The 19,795-nt window shown below is 38.1% G+C and overlaps 2 protein-coding genes across 2 annotated transcripts in view; one reads left to right on the top strand and one right to left on the bottom strand.

The window, feature by feature from the left end:
- Positions 1–19,795, bottom strand: part of LOC139740297 (glutathionyl-hydroquinone reductase YqjG-like) — a 95,866-nt gene that overhangs the window by 44,068 nt on the left and 32,003 nt on the right. The window lies entirely within an intron of this gene.
- LOC139740296 (uncharacterized) lies at positions 11,343–13,322 on the top strand. Its single transcript, XM_071650877.1, has one exon. The coding sequence runs from the start codon at positions 11,444–11,446 to the stop codon at positions 12,890–12,892; it is 1,449 nt and encodes a 482-aa protein (XP_071506978.1). The 5' UTR covers positions 11,343–11,443; the 3' UTR covers positions 12,893–13,322.

The following is a 19,795-nucleotide window of genomic DNA, read 5'->3' on the forward strand; positions in this document are numbered from 1 at the left end:
GATACATGTACCTTTTTTTTGGGGGGGGGGGGTGATACAATTGTACAAATTGAATGAATATGTGAATGGAGAGGTCTTTAAAAAAAAAAAGTTTGGTTCAAACTGTCTAACATACGAAGTACTGCATTTTATACTGTTTTAAATTATTTGTGTGTGCACTTATGGGTGCTTTTTGAAGACTTGAATTGTAGATATCATTCCATTAAAAAAATATGCAATGAAAATTGATTAGTGATATGACTGATTTATTCATAGTGCAATGTACAATGTAGGAACATTCATTTTTTTTTCAAACAACCAAATCTTTGGAGTCTAGCTGTAAAGAATATTTGGGGATAATTTTTTGTTTCTTGAGAACTGCACGTAACGGTATGGAAACCAAAACAAGTTTCTCTTTATCGTTTTTATGTTCCAGATGCATTGAAGAAATGAAGACAATGGGTACTTTTGTCTTCTTTTTGCTTTAAGAATTTAACTTTTGCATTGCAAATGCTTTGCTCTGTTTCTTTTGTCTACAAAGATAAGAATTTAAAGGTCAGTTATATAGTTTTTAGTTTTAGTATCAATTATTAAACAAAGAAAACAAAAGTGCTCTGTATCCTATACACTCTTCCCTGAGCCCAGGTACAAATTGTAGTGTTTAGTAATTTCGATAGTGAATTGATGACCAGTTATTTCCTTTGTGTTTTAATCTAAGCTATTGCCATCACATCTGGTTTAACAAAAGAAGCATTCTTCGGCTTTGTATCCAATTTGCCTAATGGGAAGGGCTTGTTTCCATTTGATTGACAGCAGAAGGTTGTATTAAAGTGTTACTCTTTAATGATACAACACTCCTTGATAATACAGTGTACATCCGTCCCTGGCATTTTTTCCCCTTTCAACAGTGCAGTTTTACTGCAGGTGTGTGGGGATTGGCTTTAAATTAGAATCTGATCTCCAGTAATCAGATCAGATAACTGGCTTGGACCTAAAGTGCAATTATTGTAGTTTTGTTGAAAGTAATTTCTACAAGTAGCATGTCTGATCTCTGATTCAAAATTGTGAAATTGTGAGCTTAAACTCATTTTCATTTTGTTATGAAATACATCACAAGGATATAGAATACCACTGGAATTCACAGAACTGACATACTGCATATTTTCATTGTGTGAGGTTCTCAGGTGTAAAAAGAAAAACAAACAAAGCCCAAAGTCCTCTTGTCTGGATGAAACCAAAGCAGGTCTTCATGAAGTACTCACAGGGTTTGGTGTACCTTTTAAAGAAATACATGTAAATCCCATGACTTTTCCATGATTTTTCAATGTACAATTTTAGACATCCAGTTTCCTTTTTCAGACGTTTAATTCACGAAAACCTAAGTGGTTTAATAGTGTAAAATAAATGAATATTACTACATATGTATTAGATATCTAACTAGTGTCCAAGCATGGAGGTAGAAAATAATTGTACCTCCATGGTCCAAGTAAAGGGACAGTGTGTAACTCCACCCCAAGACTGAGGTAGCTAAAAAGTTTTTACCAATTTCCAATTTGTATTGAATAATTTTTTTTTCCGTTGAAAAATTTGATGAATTAAAAAAAAGCAAGATCACTAAAAGGCAAAGGTGTGTATACAAATTTAGGAATTTTCAATGACTTTTCCATGATACTGTATATCTAACCTATTCCAGGTTTTCCATGACCGCAGGAACCCTGCACTCAAAACTGTAAAGTGTACATATGTACCATCGTTTGTCTGGTTGTACTACAGTCTAGTATCACAGTATTTCTTAAAACAGCGACTAGCACAGGTATACTTGAAGAGGAGTGCCTATCACTGCAAATTGCGCACTGCAGCGATGTACAGTATACATTGTGCATGACAGATCAAATACATGTGTACAGCTGTAGCCCCTACATTGCCAGAAAGAAGTCTGTAACCGTTTATTTTTTTTTTCCAACTTGAACCGCTCACAAGAGCCTGTTGTGTGAGCTTTTTCTGAAGTGTTGCAGGGATTCTTGAATGTATTCCCTGAGTTGTGGGTCATTCTTGGCAATGCAGTTGCCCTACAGTGTATGATATGTTTCTGTCCCTTTAATATCTCATTTTGGAATTGATGTCCTTGGGAAGGGGGGCAGAGTAAGTGACCCCATGGCACAAGAGGGGCAGTGTGACTCACCTCCCAAACTAATAAACCAGAGGCTCCTTTTATTTTATACTCTTGTCAATAACCCCATTTGACATGCTGTTTTAAGCCACAAAAAGAGGCTTTGTTCAGTGGGCATTAAGTTTGCAGATGTGGTGTTTGTCCACCGTTCAATAGCTTTCTGTGTGTGGTTTGTGGTGGCAGTCAACCTGCAGATTGCTTGCTTGATCACTAAAGACTTTCAGAGAATTGGGGGCTTGCATGAAAAAACTCAATCCATTTAGACAACTTGCTTACTTTCACTTTCTGATTTTCCACAATGGCATAGTAACTCAGTGAGTCAGGGATGAATGACTGCAGGCAGCCTGGACTGTTTGTATCTGCAGAGCTTAGCGTTAAATTGGTTATTGAGCTGCTCCCAGTTAAATTGGTTTGCACGTTTACCAAACATATTGGCCTAAAAGAAACAAATACCGGTAGGCCCTATGATTGTTGTCATTTCACTCAGCATACTCACAATGCGTAATATGGCAGTCCTAAAAGCAGCACGGGATTCATGGTAACATGATTCAGCAGGCGTTGCTCATTTATTGGAGTGAATTTTTGAGAAAAGAATGGAAGACAATGTCACTGATCCCTTTTATACAATTGTAAATAACTCTGTATTGTAGCAAGGGCTAACTCATAACAGCACAGCATGCATGAAAATTGGAAGGAAGCACAACCAAGCCAGTGTAAATAGACATAATTTAGGTCTGTTTGTCGGTATGAAATGCTGGAAATCAGTAGTACCTCAGTAGAAACATGCTGTCTCAGCCTAATTCCTGCTTCTTGCATGAATGGGCATTGGGGCAAGAACGCCATATAGGACCCATTATAAGCGGGCAAGTGCTCATTTATTTTACTGGCCAAACTAGCAGCATAGTTTTATTAGCCCTGGGCTAGTGGGTACAGGTGAGTTTATAGGACCCTGTTTTATCTTATTAGGTGATCCGAGTATCCTCTCGGATCACCTTCTGTATCTGTACGGATTCTTTGTTAGGTGATCCGAGTATCCTCTCGGATCACCTTCTGTATCTGTACTGATTCTTTGTTCTTCTTTTTATTTTCCTTTATTTCTAACCAAAATTTGTGCAGCGGTTAGCTCAGAAAGTGCACTGCCTTTCAATGTCAAACTCATACCATATATGTATCATGTCCCAAAGACGACAGATCAAGTAAAATCATAGTGATCAGTCGACCGTGACGTCACTATGACGTCATTATATGAAAACACATTTTCATTCATATCTCATTAATGGAATAGAATTTTGCAATAAAATTTACGTCACATACATTTCAAGTTATGCGCATTTTACTCATATTCTCAAAATTCATATTTTCTCTTAAAACGTGCGCGTACGCGCGCGTTGAAATATTTGTATGCTCAAATCGAGCTCACATTTTTTTTGCACACGTTTCAGACCATTTGGAGCATTTTTTGAAAAATTGAAAAAATTGGACGGACGCGTACGCGCGCGCACATATTCGCACACACAGCTCATATGCAATGAAAATTTCCCGTTTTTTTACACTTCTCGGATGCCTAAAATGTCAAAGAATATTTCTACCAAGTTTCAAGTCAATCCGACTCAATATGACGTCATACGGGCCCGTCAAAGTTGAAATTCCGCGCGCGCGTCAATGGCGATATACAGTGCAACTATGCCAAAAAAACGCCAATTTTAAATCCGATTTTACTCGTCAGGATAGACGGTGACCCCCCATTTTTCTTACATATTCTAAAAGCTGGTGAGTTGTACATGTTATTTCATGGGTTGACGATGCTGGCAAAATGATTAAAAGATATCAAATTTCTTGATAAAGTAAAAAAAGTACATTTTCAAAATGACGTCATCAAATTTCAAGTTCACTCGAGCGTATCTCACTTATCCTTTGCCAATTTACACCCAGATTTCAGTATGTTGTAGCTTATTAAATGATCTTTCATCAATATAATTACAACATTTTGATTGGAGGACGGCATCACCTCGTAAAAATGGATTGAAAGTCATCTTGTCAAATTTGACCAGTTTACATGTTATCTCTATGGGAGAGCAGTTTTTCTGGCAGTGAAAATTGACATGACTCTCTTTTTCGAGCATTAGCTCACTTATGCTTCGGTGAATTTCTCCCAGATTTTAGTATGTTGTAGCTGAGACTTTGGGCTATCGTAAGTGTGCCCTCCATTTTTTCATACGATGTCGGCATCACGTCGAAAAACTTGGTTGAAAATGGCACGAGGCTTCGATGCAGCGTCATTTTGCTTAATACACAGGGCCTATGGAGAATGAAATAGGTCATTGCGTAGCGCATCCGACTCGTAATCCTAAGGTCCCTGGTTCGAGGCTCACTCCTGCCAATATATTTTTTAAAATTTTTTTAACACTTTTTTTCTTCTTTTTCTTTAGTTAATCTTAATCTCCCTTTCCTTACTTTATCTTTTTCTGTTTTTTTTATGCTTCTCCTTCAAATTTCTATAAAATAACATAATTTTTTCTTTATTTTTCTTTCTTTCTACTACTTTCTGTGCAATAGATGAACAACAACAATGGCTATCAATCCCATATTTTGCACATGTTTAGTACATGTCACGTACATTATTTCATAAAATAACAACTACTTGATCGGACACCATCTTGGTTATGTAAATTAGGGTCAAAGGTCATAAATGTTTCATCCTGTATCTTGGTGAATACATGTCCTATCTTTCCCATATTTTGCACACGCAAAGACCATGTTACAAGAATCATTTCATGAAATAATCACTTTTTGCTTAGACGCCATCTTGGGTGTGCAAAGTGCGGTCAAAGGTCAAATATACTGCATTCTGTATTTCCATTAGTGTATACGGAATTCGGTACCAAAGATGGCAGGTCTCACTCCCTTTTCTAAATGAGAATCCAAACATCACACGGCCAATGTTCCGTCAACACAGATGAAACCTGTATGGTCATGAATATTTGGATCAGGACTCAAATCATTGATTTTCGAAGAGATCGGATCACCTAATTTGTCAGTGTTGACAAATTCCGGTTCTAGTTTTTCTTCTTCTTCTTTATTTCTCCTCAAAAGTTGTGCAGAGGTTAGCTCAGAAAGTGCATTGCCTCTCAATGTCAGACTTATACCATATATGTATCATGTCGCAAAGACGACAGCGCAAGTAAAATCATAGTGATCAGTCGACCGTGACGTCACTATGACGTCATTATATGAAAACACATTTTCATGCATATCTCATTAATGGAATGGAATATTTCAATGAAATTTACGTCACATATATTTCAAGTCAAGCGCATTCTACTCATATTCTCAAAATTCATTTTTATCTCAAAACGCGCGCGTACGCGCGCGTTGAAATATTTGTATGCTCAAATCCAGCTCAAATTTTTTTTGCACACGTTTCAGACCATTTGGAGCATTTTTTTAAAAATTGAAAAAATTGGACGGACGCGTACGCGCGCGCACATATACGCACGCACAGCTAATATGAAATAGAAATTTTCAATTTTTTCACACGGATCGGATGTCCGAAATTTCAAGGAATATTTCTACCAAGTTTCAAGTCGATCCGACTCAATATGACGTCATACGGGCCCGTCAAATTCAAAATTCCGCGCGTGCGTCAATGGGGATACACAGTGCAACTATGCCAAAAAACCGCCAATTTTAAATCGGATTTTACTCGTCAGGATGGACGGTGACCCCCCATTTTCTTTACATATTCTGAAAGGTGATGAGTTGTACATGTCATTTCATGGGCTGGCTATGCTGATAAAATGATTAAAAGATATCAAATTTCTTAATAAAATAAAAAAAGTAAATTTTCAAAATGACGTCATCAAATTTCAAGTTTACTCGAGCGTATCTCACTAATCCTTTGCCAATTTTCACCCAAATTTCAATATGTTGTAGCTTATGAAATGTTCTTTCATAAATGTAATAAAACAATTTTGATTTGATGACGACATCACCTCGAAAAAATGGATTGAAGGTAACCTTGTCAAATTTGACCAGTTTACGTGTAATCTCTATGGGAGTGCAATTTTTATGGAAATGAAAATTGACATGACTATCTTTATCGAGCACTAGCTCACTTATGCTTCGGTGAATTTCTCTAAGATTTTAATATGTTGTAGCTGAGATGTAGGGCTATCGTAAGTGTGCCCTTCGTTTTTTCATACGTTGTCGGGATCACGTGAAAAAACTTGGTTGAAATTAAAGTTTATCTTCGATGTATTGAAATATTTCTTTCTTTTTGCAACTTTCTTTGCAATAACTCAAGAAAAACAGCCCCTATCACCTTCATATTTTGAACATGTTTAGTTCATGTCACGAAAATTATTTCATAAAATTACAACTACTTGATCAGACGCCATCTTGGGTATGTAAATTAGGGTCAAAGGTCATAGATGTTTCATCCTGTATCTTGGTGAATACATGTCCTATCTTTCCCATATTTTGCACACGTAAAGACCATGTTACAGGGATCATTTCATAAAATAACCACTTTTTGCTCAGATGCCATCTTGTCTGTGCAAAGTGGGGTCAAAGGTCATATGTACTTCTTTTTCTATCTTTGCTATGACGTGTTATCTCTATGGGAGGGAATTTTTTAGATGTGAAAATTGACATGACTCTCTTTATCGAGCACTATCTTACTTATGCTTCGGTGAATTTCTCTCAGATTTTAATATGTTGTAGCTGAGACTTTGCAGTATCAGGACTCGAATCATTGATTAAAAAAAAGATCGGATCACCTTAATTTGTCAGTGATGACAAATTACAATCTCTAGTTTGTGTTGAGCTTGTGAATGCTCTATGTGATCATGGAGAATGACAGAAGAAGGCATGTTTCAGTTGAAGTACAAAAGTTTTGTGCCTTTTGCTCTTTGGGACAATTAATGAGATGAACATAATTACAGGTAGTTGATTGGACCTGGCAATCAGTTGGAAATTAGGTAGATTGTAGATTTATCAGGTATGAAACCAAGTTCTTTGCATAAATTGTCTCTATTGCTGTGAGATTTCATATGTTCCTTCAGCCTTGCCATAAAAACATTACATTTGTATGAATATAGAGGTGTTAATGTCTCAGTGGGGAAACTCTTGGTTCTTTCTCACATGCTGAACAGTTTGGCTTTTGCTGTAATTTGCAAGGCAGTAACTTGAGCAATGAGCGAAAAAAATAGGCAGCCACAGAATTGTGTCATGAAAGCTGGCTTTCTTTCATAGACATTTTAGGCAACCAATGCTTGTGCATATCTCCCTGGTGAAAATGTGGTTTGGGTCTCATAAACCGCTTGACATTTTGGTGCATACATGTATGTAGTAGATGTACAAGATTGAAGGCTTTATGTGATTTTACAGTTCACTACCCATTTTACGTATGTTCTGCCTCTGCTGCTGTTCTCTTGCTGTACACACCAAGAGGAGAGGGGCATTGACACAAAACATCAAAACAATAAAACCCAAACATGAATTTCACTTACCCAAAAAGAAAGTCCAGAAATGTGAGAAAATAATGAAGAAAATCATTTGTAAGTTAAGGGCAAACACTTGCAATCATTTGAATAAACAGCACACTGTGATTTGCACACTTAAACGCATTGGAGTGCATTTCATCACCAAACAGTCATTATCTTTGGGTTTCTGTATGGTTGATTTCGTGGGTTTGTAAGGGGGGGGGGGGAGTGAAAAAAAGGTGACTTCCAAGCTTTTTGCTCGCCCAATTCGAACAAGAATTTTCTCTCAGTGCTCAAAAAAACTTGCCTGACTTTGATATTCACTTGTCCTGGAAAATCGGGAAGTGCTGAATGTCGCACCTTGAAAGGGCCATTAGCCATCTTTAGTGCCTTACCATGGTATGAGTCTTGTGGAAGTTTGTGAAGCTATACATTGTATGTACTTTGAATGAGACTTTGTAATGGAACATGCTAATCACTGTTTTTGTCCTCATTTGAAGTCCCGGGATGATATTGAATTTTTTTGAAAAAATCGGAAATCAAAATTTTCAGGTGATTTTGATACATGAAAATAGCAAAATGTGTACAGACTTGAGAAAAAAAAAATCTAAATTCAGATTTAAATCTACATAATATCATGCCTGCAAGTCACAGAACTCGAGTTTCTGTAGTCTGCTTTAAATAGAGTATCTTTTTTGTTATAATTTCTTGTTTTGTGTACTTCTCAGTTAATGTGACATTTTTTTTGACTTGAACCCTTTACTGTAAATTCTTTTCATAATTCTCTTTGAAGTAGAATCCTAATTGCCAAATTTACAACTGATTCTTGCATACAACTGTATCTGCAACATGTGTTAAGAATAAAAGTTGTTTTTTTTCCCCTCCCATCTACAAATATTTGAGTTTATGCAGATTTTATGAACTGAACCAGCTCTTTTCAAACTTTTTTGTTTGAGCATGAGAATTTTATTGGATTTAGATGGCCCAAATCAAAGATGACAAAGAGACAAAGTCCACCAGGATGTCATGGGTTAGGATGACCAATAAAGTACTGTATACGTCGGATATTTCGCGAGGTTTTTATTATCGCGAATTTCGCGAATCGGGTGCTATTCGCGAAATTAAAGACACGCAAAAATATTGACTCTGATCCGATGTGAATGTGACTTATGCACACACTTCTCCGTTCGGTACAGGACTCTACGATTGCGAATTTAACCACTCGCGAAATCGTTGGGAATTCGCGATTCACGAAAATTTAGACCCGCGAAATATATGGCGTATACAGTTTGTTTGGCTTGTTTGTTTTTTTCTTTGTCTCTCTTATGATGGGATTGATGTCAGTTTCTTTCTCATCTCATGTTTTTTGCCAGATCAATTTTGAGGGTTCCTGCAGTTCCTGCAATGCTGAGGTGCAGTTAATAGGTGAGAACATTAAGTCTGTCGCTGTACTCGACATCCTGTTGTAATATAACACCAATTAGGATTTTAAGATGGGTCATCATGAGTGAGTTAATAGGATATACTTTGGTGGAGATGAGGATTGCGCTTTTTACATTTTGCAAGATACCAAGAAACCACTTATGAAATATTAAAGAGCATACCATTCTGAGAGGAATTCAAAGTCTATTTGATGAAAATCGGTTTTGGAATGGCCGAGGCATCCAAAAGCTAAAAGCAAAGCAACCATAATAAAAGGTTGGTCCCACCTTTAAAGAACGCTCTGTATTGGATATCTCAGCCATTTCTAAACCAATTTCCATCAAATAAATGTTGAATTCCTCTTGGAATTACATGCTCTTTCTTATTTTACTTTGCGTTATCTCACAAAAATATGTTAGAAAAGAGAAGTTAGGTCTCAACCAAAACTAGACATTCAGACAGCCTGATTGAGTGAAGTCTTCTCTGTCATAACCCCAACCAATTCCATAAGGATAATGTGACTGTGTCTGTTTTTCTTAAGTGTCTAATACAGTGGAAAATCAGTATAAAAAGATCCTTGGGGCCAAGACAATTTGTCCTTTATATCAGATATTTTGTTATATCAGTTGTCAAGAAACAATACAAAACAAAGGAAATGAATTCATTGGGACTAGAAAAATTAGTTATGATATTACCTATTTTGTTATATCAGATCTCTTCACATCGAGTTTCTACTGTCATGGTAATGATACCAGGCCTCTAAATAGATCTTCTCACTTTCCCTGATATTTTAGTATTGCTAGCAAACAGGAAAGAATAGAAGAACTCAATATGCTGTTGTCACAGTGTGATACCACAGCCTCTGTGCTTTATTGTCCATCCATTTGCATCATATTTCTGACCAACTCTGTTTTGTGACCACATGCACTTACATAGAATGTTGAATTGATAATATATATTTAATAGCTTGTATACAAACAAATATAAACTAGCTGTTATCATATGTGACACTGCACCTCAAAACAAACAAAAAGTCGCCAGACATGAATTTTTAGTTAAGACCATATTCTGAAAGAGCAGACTTTAAGCTTTAAAATGATGTATAACTCAAATCAAATGGACTCTCCTAACCTATCTAAATATTGGAAAGAAAGCACAAACTCAGGAAAATTGTGAACTGAGAAAAGAGGCTCTGAAGTACAGTGTCTATTCAAGCGCGTAATCTTTACCAAACCGTGCTGGCTGTGCAATGAATGGGACAAAAATCAGGAAGTAAACCACCAGAGTAACAACAATGAAGGGATTATCAGATTAAACTGAAATTAAGCATGCCTCATTAACACATTCTGTCCATAATTAACGCCAACTTTCAAAGCAGTAGCACTATCCTTTCAAAAGTTATTAGAGTTGAAAGCGAAGAGTGTGGACAAGGTTTTTCAGAAATGAAAAAGGGATTCTAAAGACACACCTAATCACACTATTCTACCAAAAATGTTCGAGATAAAGTGCTAAAAAAACACACTTTCCTGCCCGTTTTATGATACCAAATTTTGGCATAATGTAAGAAGACCCGCTCTTTCAGAAAATATGAAAAAGTCAAGTTCGGCTAGGTTGACCCATTTCACTTATTTTCAGTCCTCACGCAAAATCAGTGTGTGCGACTTTATGTTCGTTTTGAGGTGCACGGTCACATATGATGAATGATCACAAAAGTGCAGTTTGTGCATCAATGATAGTTAGAATAGCTGTAAAAATTTCTTAAAAATCAGACCTGATACTATAAAGTTATGGAATTACGAAATTGCATATTTTTTTGACCAAATACAGGAATGCATATTGGAACTTGGAAGAGGTGATAATGTAATTTCCTCATTACTTTATGTGTTGGTTTATAATGGTGATTCAGCATCCGGAACACATTTCTTTGAAAAGAGAGCTTATGTTATGAGACAGCAATAATTCAAGGCAAAGTGATAGACTCATCAAGCTTTTGCCTGACACCTCTCCGTGTACTACTATAAAACACTGAATACCAGCAATCAGCGCTTAATTACATTGATGAAGGGCAATTTGGCAATAATTAATGCAGTTTGTTGAAGCGCCAGCTGAAATACTGGCAGTATTGTCATATGATGTGTGTTATGGCGTCAAAACATTCTGTACTTGTTATTTCAGGTTTTTTCCAGGTGGCCTGACATCACACCAGCATCGTATCATCACCATGAGAGGCTCAAAGTTTACAGGCATCCTCTTCAAGTGTTTCTCTGTGGCAACACTTCTCACATTGCTTACATTATCCACACAGTGCGAAGCATCTGGTGGCAGCAACCAAACACTTGTATACTTCAATGAGCCCCAAAACATAGACACTCTTCCCGATCAATTCATCATGATGGAATGTAGTGTGAACCACTTGCCTCCAAATCATCATCTGGTGTGGACTCGAAATGGGAAACCAATCATGGAAGATTCTGAGCAAATCCATGATGACGTTTCTCCAAGGTTCCGAGGATTAGGTTACGGCCCTAGAAGTAACCTGGGGATAGATCGTGTAGAACCAGAGGATCATGGCTCACACTTCTCTTGCCAAGTATACAACAACTCTCTTAAAACGGGAGGGAAGGCTTCCCTTAAAACTGAGTCTAGAACTGCGGTTGTAAGTGTTAGCTACCCTCCCAGTTCCAAGTATCCCCAGTGCCTGGTCAACCCTCAAGAAGGGCCTGCTGGGGTCAATGTCATCCTTTCTTGCTGCACAGAGATAGTCAGCGTACCAATGTCATTGGCCTGGGTAGCACAGGGAGAGAACAGCAGTTGGAGAATCACCCAGCAAGCTAGCAAGTGGAATGACGAGGTGAGGGAGAACTGCATTGACGTAGACATTGGCGCCGGCCTCAATTTCAGTTTGTATCAGTGCAAGCTGAACGACGCTTCTGAAAAACTAGAGGATTTTGAGACACGGCAGTGCAAAATCGCAAAACTCCCCCAAGCCTCCATCTCCCTGAAGTACCTCAACCACAGAAATGCCCAGTTCAATTGCTCGGTGCAAACACCAGGAAGTTACCACTACCTGTGGCACCTGCAGGATGAGGAGATGAAGCAAATCCGTCAAGTTAGTTCATTGAGTACCCAGTCAACACTTCATCTTCCACTCAGTCAGGTCACCAATGGCTCTTTCTTATCTTGCTCGATATTTGATGGGTCCCAAATGGGAAGTACTGATCTAAAGATTGTCCTATCTGCTACCCCAACAGGTGGTGGTACTTCCTCAATAGTCATCATTGGAATAGTCATTGGAGCCGTGGTGGGCGTGTTACTTATTGGTCTTTCCACATACTTTCTCGTCATCAAGTGTAGGAGAAGAAATGAGCGTCTCTATGCTTCCCTTGAGCGCGGTCCTGAGAGTGGAATGCATGTTGGTGCTGGAAGCACGTATGTATTTCACAAGGGAGGTGCTAATGGGCATTTGAATGGAACAGTCGTGACAGCAGAAGGTGGACGCCTGGAGACTGGTGCGGAGGAGATACCGCCGAAACCGGGTGGTCACAGGACCATCTCCTGGGAACCGGAAGACATCATCATCCGCTCAAATGGTGGTGTCATCAACACCTGTGATGACCCCAAAAAGAGGAATGTGGAGGGCCTGGTGTATGCAGACTTAGCATTCCAGGGGGTGGAGGAGGAACCGGATGCAGAGTTGGAGGGTGAGGCAGAGCAGGAGGATGCGGCAAAAGGGGCAGTCGGTGGCGGCGATGCAGGTGGCGTCAAACCGGGAGGAAACGATCAGAGCAGTATAGAATATGCCCGAATTGTACCTCCTCCCAGATCACTGCGTTTTTAAGACATGACTCATGAGGAATGTTGAGACAGTGTGTCATTTAAAGTATTCAGATATCTCCAGTACGAGCAGAGTATGTAAAGTGATTCAACGCTGGACAATTGCAGGAAAAAGAAGACTGTTGCTCATTTTGTAGTACCCAGAACAGCCAGTAACTACTATCAGCATGTACTATACATTATGTATAAACCTACAATGTAATGTACATATCAAGTATTTTACCTTTCTTCTCATTGAAAAGTGGTGTAATATGACAGAGTACAGGGTTGCTTGTACAGCATTGAGTTTTCATTGTTTGCTGCATTTTATGTAAGCTTAAAGAGCTTTTACGTTTGTACATTCTTTATTCATATAGGTCAAACTGAAATAACTCAAGGTTAAAAAAACAAAAAAAGCAAAATGCACTCTTACTTTCAGCAGACTTCTATTAACCCTGTATGCACTTGTCCTAGGACTGGAACACCCCCCCCCCCCCCCAAAGGGGAAAAAAAAAATGTGTGAAAATAAAGGTCAGAGTGTTGATGTGGAGAAAGTATATTTTATTACACTATTCACTGCCAATGCATAAATTCAGCTTTTGTCTGGTGAGTGTATAGGAAGAAACCAAGTGAATGTTTTAGTAGTCAGAAATGAAGTGACAATACACGTGTATCTTCCAAGGTGGTTTTCTTGTTTGATGACATTTCCCTTAACGTCTAGCTCTGCATTCACTACTGTGTGAGCTGAAAAATTTGCTTACAGTTGTTGTTTTAAAGAAAAATTGCCTACAGTTATTTCCATGAATTACTGCTTGTCAAATACTTTGGCATGTTAATTTTGTGATTGCAAGGGTCTAGTAATTCTAACTTCACCCTGCAAAAAAAAAATAAATAGAATGAGTACATTGTAATGAGAGACAGTACAAGAACTGTGTACTTAATATTTTAATGTTGATTCCCTATACATTTGAATAGCAATGTGTTCTCCATTTGAAGTACTGTATTCATGTGCTGTTATGCCCCAGATATTGCTACCTAAGGGTGGGATTTCACGGAGCACGCGAACGATTTGCGAAGGACGCGAATGACAAAATCCAAAATTCGGCAAAGTTTTTCTCCGAATGTGTTCCGACCATGAATCCGAAAACTATTCTTGCGCAATTTGTGCGAATTTTCCACGACGTATGTGCGAATGTCGTGTGTATCATTGCTAAAGTACAGCATGTTACGTTCACGAAGAACACGCGACGGAAATGCGAACAACGAAAAATTTCCAATAATCATGGGAGAAAATGTACCCAAGGAGAGGTGTAAGCTGTCTTGAGTTGAATTTTTTTTCATTCCTCTATTTTTCCTTTCTTTTTCTCTCATTTCTCTATCGTGTGCTTGCCTACATTTTTTCCCTAATACCTATCTCCACTAGTAAAGCATTTGATTTTTTTTTTTTGCAGTTCCTCCATGTCATAATCTCTATAGTCAAAATGAAATTTTACATACTTTAGATTAATTTTAAGCATATTCTGCGAATTTTTTTTGGTATATCAAACATTTCTTTCTCTTTTGCTAGTCTTTAATTTCTTTTGTTACTATAGTTGTTAATAATTCTTTGATGTTAAGATGTATACTATGATTTTTATTTGTAGAAAACGTATAGGTCATACATCCCCCAAACGTGCGCTAAACGTTCGCGAGAATGTCTCAAAAGGTACGTGAACAGTTTTCGATTACGTCGTGAAATGATCGGAAAAACTTCGCAGATTTCGCGTAACATACGCGAGATATTCTCCAAAGTTTTGGAGGCTGTTTGTGGTTTCACGAACATTTTGCGAACATCGCGCGTGTTTTGCGAAGGTCTTGCGCATATGACGAGGCTTTAAAGACACTTTCGAGAACAATTCACGAGCAAATCACGACCAAGTGTGCGGAAAAGGTTCGCAAAAAATTTCAAACTTTTCTGAAATTCTCGCCGAAGTAAAAACGACATTCGCGAACAATTGACGACGCTTCCGAACCCTCACGTTCGTTTGGCAATCTTTTGCACACTAAAATACGAATGCTGGATTTTGCCATTCGCGTCCTTCGCAAATCGTTCGCGTGCTCCGTGAAATCCCACCCTTAGGGCCAATGCAGCATGCTAGACCTACAGTACTGTAGTTACTACTCTGCAAGTGATCAAATGCTTGAGTTTGATTTTTAAGAAATTACATCTTCATATGCTGCTTTTGCAAATTTTGATACTGGTGCAGTTATTTTCATGGTTCAGAGGAGATTTGCAAAGAAGAATAAGGTACTGATTGCATAATAGCAAAGCTAAAGAACCTGCTGATAAATGCTTGATGGACTAAGTATGCCATATATCTGATATTGAGACAAACAAATGATGGCATAATCACCTTGCCAAATGTGTGACTACTTTCATCAGCAGTAACACAGAAACATGAAAGTTTTGTTGAAGTAAGATAATATCAACTCAATGAATTTCAAGTAAGTTTATGACAAATGAGTTAAAGTGACTTTGGGCATGATGAGGGAAATACATTGTATGTAGCTGTCTGGAATTCAGACAGACAGCATTTAACATTTACTTACTGGTACTACATGTATGTTACCATGGCAACACACTTGGATGACTGACAAAAGTAAGTAGTAAAGTATGAATGAAATGAAGTACATGTACATTCCATACAGCGTCAAATTGTAAACATTCTCAGCTGTTTACTACTCCTGCCTCTCCCCTCCCCCCCCCAAAAAAAAAAGGATGTCAAAATTCTTATCACTGGAAACTCTCATTCAAAAAATCCATTTTGTAATAACATCAATACCACTAATATAATTGTACTCGGATTCTGATCATTACTGTAATGGATCCATAATTCATGGCAATTATGGGCTCTGCCATGGATTGATTGGTAACATAGGCTCTGTAGATTGGCTAAATAGCAGAGATAGTAAGGCTGCTGTGCGACTGCCTCTGAACTATGACAGAGTGAAGACCCCGCTCGTGAGGATGGCGAAGAAATTAGGCACGCAGTGCACATTGTAGTCAAACTTGCTGCCTAATTTGCGAGTAATATGCATCCAGAGTGCTCCAGTGATGGAGCGATATTAGCCGGATTTGTGGTGAGTAGGCAGGGAGCGTCAGTTTTTGAATGCGCCTCGAGCAGGTTAGATGCTGAGTGATGGGGCCACGTTTGGCCGCTCTCTACCTCTTTCTCTCTGGTCTTCAGATTTTTAGTCAGACTCCTTGTCTCGCCCATGGAGCAGGGTACGGCTCAGTGTATTCATCAGTGCTTGGGCTCAGGCACGGAAACTTTTATTCAGATGTGATCATGTAGTATATCATCCCCTAACTAATATTTGCTTTAGGAATAGTTATGTCGCAGGGACTCAGAAGGGGCAAGGGAATATGAGTGGGTACTGGTATACATATATGGTGTGTGTGTTGGGGGAGGGGGCAGCTCTTAAATTTAGCGTGTTTTTTTTTTTTTAAGGAGCTATAACAAAACCTACTAAAGAAAATACCAAAGAGGACTTCAAATTATAAAAAAAAGGAGTGATATCACTCTTCACTTTGACATTGTATTGAGTTACTCGGTAAATGATTATAAAAGTGACAGCACACCTCCCCCACCCCCACCCCCATCCCCCCCCAAAAAAATGTGCATACATAAATTCATATATCTTATATACACATACAAACACACACACACACACACACACATACTGCCCGACAATGTTTCACCTGAACATCATGCACTATATTAGATGCATAACGAAATTCCTTTGTTATATATTTTTAATGTGGTCTGGCTTTGTTTATTAAACTAGAATGTACAGATTGTATTAGTATTCAGTGATTAAATTTGTTCTTGCCAAATAAGTGCAGAAATCAACCCATACATGTATTCTGTTGTACTCAAGTCATTTAACACAACACGGTATCTATCTGGTATACCTGTTCATTGTATGTGCAGGAAAACCCTGTTTTGACGAGTTTGCTGGGATTGCCACATTTAATACCTTGATACGTACATTTGGGACCTCCATGTAAATGTACTGAAAAAAAGACCAGCTAAATACATTCACGGAAAATTGGGACTATAAAATTCACCTCATAACAGTGGTTCCGCATTATGACAGGCTCTCCCTACATGTGTAATACTTTTATATGCAATTCAGATCCAAGTACTGTCAATATTTTTTTGAAATGTACTTATGATGAACTTTACCCATCACAGTTTACTATCGGCAATGCATGCATACTTGTGCATTACTTGCAGTGAATAAGTCAGTAAAGATAATAAATTATGTATTTTGTCTGTAACACAAGGAAATATTTCAATTTTGTATGCTACGCATTGAAAACATAATTTTGAAATGTTGTTTTTGTACCATTTTGTACCTGCTTTAGCATTATTTGAAATCATCCACCAAAGCATTACTTGTTTTATTTTGTCCTTGACTGCAATACCATGTACAGTTTAAATCGTTGTGCCTGTTTTTCTTAACAGTATATCATTTCAGGTACAGTATTTGTATTATATGCCTGTGAGCATAGTAATGCCATACAGTAAACTTTGTATGATTCAAAGTCGTTGGGACTGGTTCGACTTGAGCAATATTTGACTCGTGCGAGGGTCATCTTTTTTTGAAGGGGATATTAATTAAAGGGAGGATGCGCTCCACAGAGACTTGCTTCGAATGAAATTATATAAATGTATGATGAGCAAGCATTTTAGCATGATGGGACAAAGTGAATAAACCAAGGTGTCACCAGTTTCCATAGTATGAGTGATTCCTGTGTCATGGTGCCATATTGTTTATACATCTTATCCTCCTTTTCCTCTTCAAAGTAGCAATCTCAATCAAGTGGCTAGGGGCGGATACACAAGAAAAAAATTATCGCGATAATGATTGTAATTCATATTGCAATGATCAGACCAACACACGGTACCTTGGAAACTGTGATTTTAATGTAAATTCTTTTAAAAAAAGAGGCAAGACCTAATCCTTTGTGCCATGTCAATCAATTTTGCATGCTTAGAGCACTAAGCATCAAACTGCAGTACAAACTATTTACACATAATGGTGCACCATTCATCCATGGAAGCGGTTGGAAGGTCATGATGTAAACTCAACCTCCCAAATCATGATCACTGTGTACCAGTATGTACATATAAGAATCTGTTAAATGCAATTTTAGGGATTCCCCCCCCCCCCCCCCCAGAATTTACCTCCAAAATAGCAACTGGAATTTGTGATTGTTATTTAATCATATTCTAGTTCATGTACAAGCGTCCTACAAGATTGATTGACTTTTCACAAGATTCAATCAAATGACAAATTTCCTTCCGCGTGTACACGCTCCGCGGTACCTCTCGGTTCTCCCATTTCCTTCTTTTTTTCTTCCTTGTGAAAGTAGTCATCTCGGTCAAGTGCCATGATACTACTCATGCAGCACTCTCATTCCATTTGCTCTACATACCAGGAGCATTTTGCCTTTCTTAAATTTCCCCTGTGGATTTATTCTTTGATTTTTTTTCCCCTTTAAAACAGCTTAGTTCCCTTTCACACTTGCAAAATGATGCTTCAACTACATTGTATGTTTCTCAAGTCAAGTTTTACCAACAGTGTTTTGCCCAATTCTGGGTGCAGGTTGGGATGTCAATGCTTTGACCTCTAGAATTCAATTGAGATTGTAGAGCAAAGCTTTACCTGCTGTAAATGTATGAACTTCTTCTTCAGTGCTTGCATATATACATATTCATTTTCATGCAAGCATTATTAAGAATGTGTTTGACTAAACAGCCATAGAAATGTATGCTATGTAGTGTTGGAACAGCATTTCTGAATTTTAGTCTTGGCAAGGAGATACAGTTTTGTGGATGAAGCATCTTAAATTTCGATACATTTATGATCACATTTCAAGAGATATCGTGTTAAATGTTGTTGCAATTGTTGTTAAGTTACAGTCTGTTTATGTAGTTCAGTGGATATGACCTCAGACAACCAGTCATGAGGTCCTAGGTTGTGAGTCTCCCAGCAGCAGTGGCTGTGCCCCCTGAGCAGGGAGCACTTTCTCCTCGCTCCTTTGGAGGGGACTTGAAGCCTCTTGGTCATGTGGTTGCTGGCTTACAAGTATATTGCTCTCTCTGTGGACATATTATTAAAATCATAATTCATTCTCCAAGTTCCTCTGATGGAGTCGTGTTATAAGAACTGAAGAAATCAAGCAGGTTGTTCAAATGGGAACTCTGGCTCTGCCGTACGACAATAATGGTGTACATATATTGCATTTCATTTTCCTGAAACACACACACACACACACACACACACACACACAATCTACAGCTGTATGTCTTCGCTTTGCTTAAGGCTCTTCCAAATTTCTGAAAATTGCATATAGACATATTTTTGCTGTCAGAAAATGCATCTAGTCGCTCTAATGAAAAGAAAAAAAAGAAGAGAAACATGTAACAATAGTTGTATTCTGTGTACAATTCAGATTTTTTTTCTTCCTCATTTAAATTAGAAAGATGAGATTGTCAAACTCCTTGTTTTTATTATGAGGTTTTTAAGTGTTGTGCAAAGTGTCCACATCATGCAAGACACAGTTGTATTATGAGAAGTACAATGTACATGAGCAGAGACTCCAACTCTCCCGTTTTCGACGGGAGATCTCCCGCCGAAAACCCATTTTTGCAAAGTCTCCCGTTCTCCCGCTTGAAATTTAATTTCTCCCGCCCTGGCTCCTTGTCTCCCGTTGGAAAGGATTTCTTACTTATTTCTATCGTATGTTGAAAAAATAAGCCTTTAGGTAGCACCAGAGAGCATATAGAACCCTGGGAATTTTGCGCTTTGCACACATCATCTTTGAGTCTCCCGTTTGCTAGGGGTTTCAGGCGGGAGAATCTCCAGATCAGAAGGT

The sequence above is a fragment of the Diadema antillarum genome, unplaced genomic scaffold, assembly GCF_040938485.1.
Source record: "Diadema antillarum isolate AM-2024a unplaced genomic scaffold, OU_Dant_1.0 seq00000846_RagTag, whole genome shotgun sequence".
NCBI classification, from domain to species: domain Eukaryota; kingdom Metazoa; phylum Echinodermata; class Echinoidea; order Diadematoida; family Diadematidae; genus Diadema; species Diadema antillarum.

Bases quoted from the DNA above. Each gene is read 5' to 3' on its own strand.
- LOC139740296 (XM_071650877.1), top strand. From the start codon at position 11,444: ATGATGGAATGTAGTGTGAACCACTTGCCTCCAAATCATCATCTGGTG.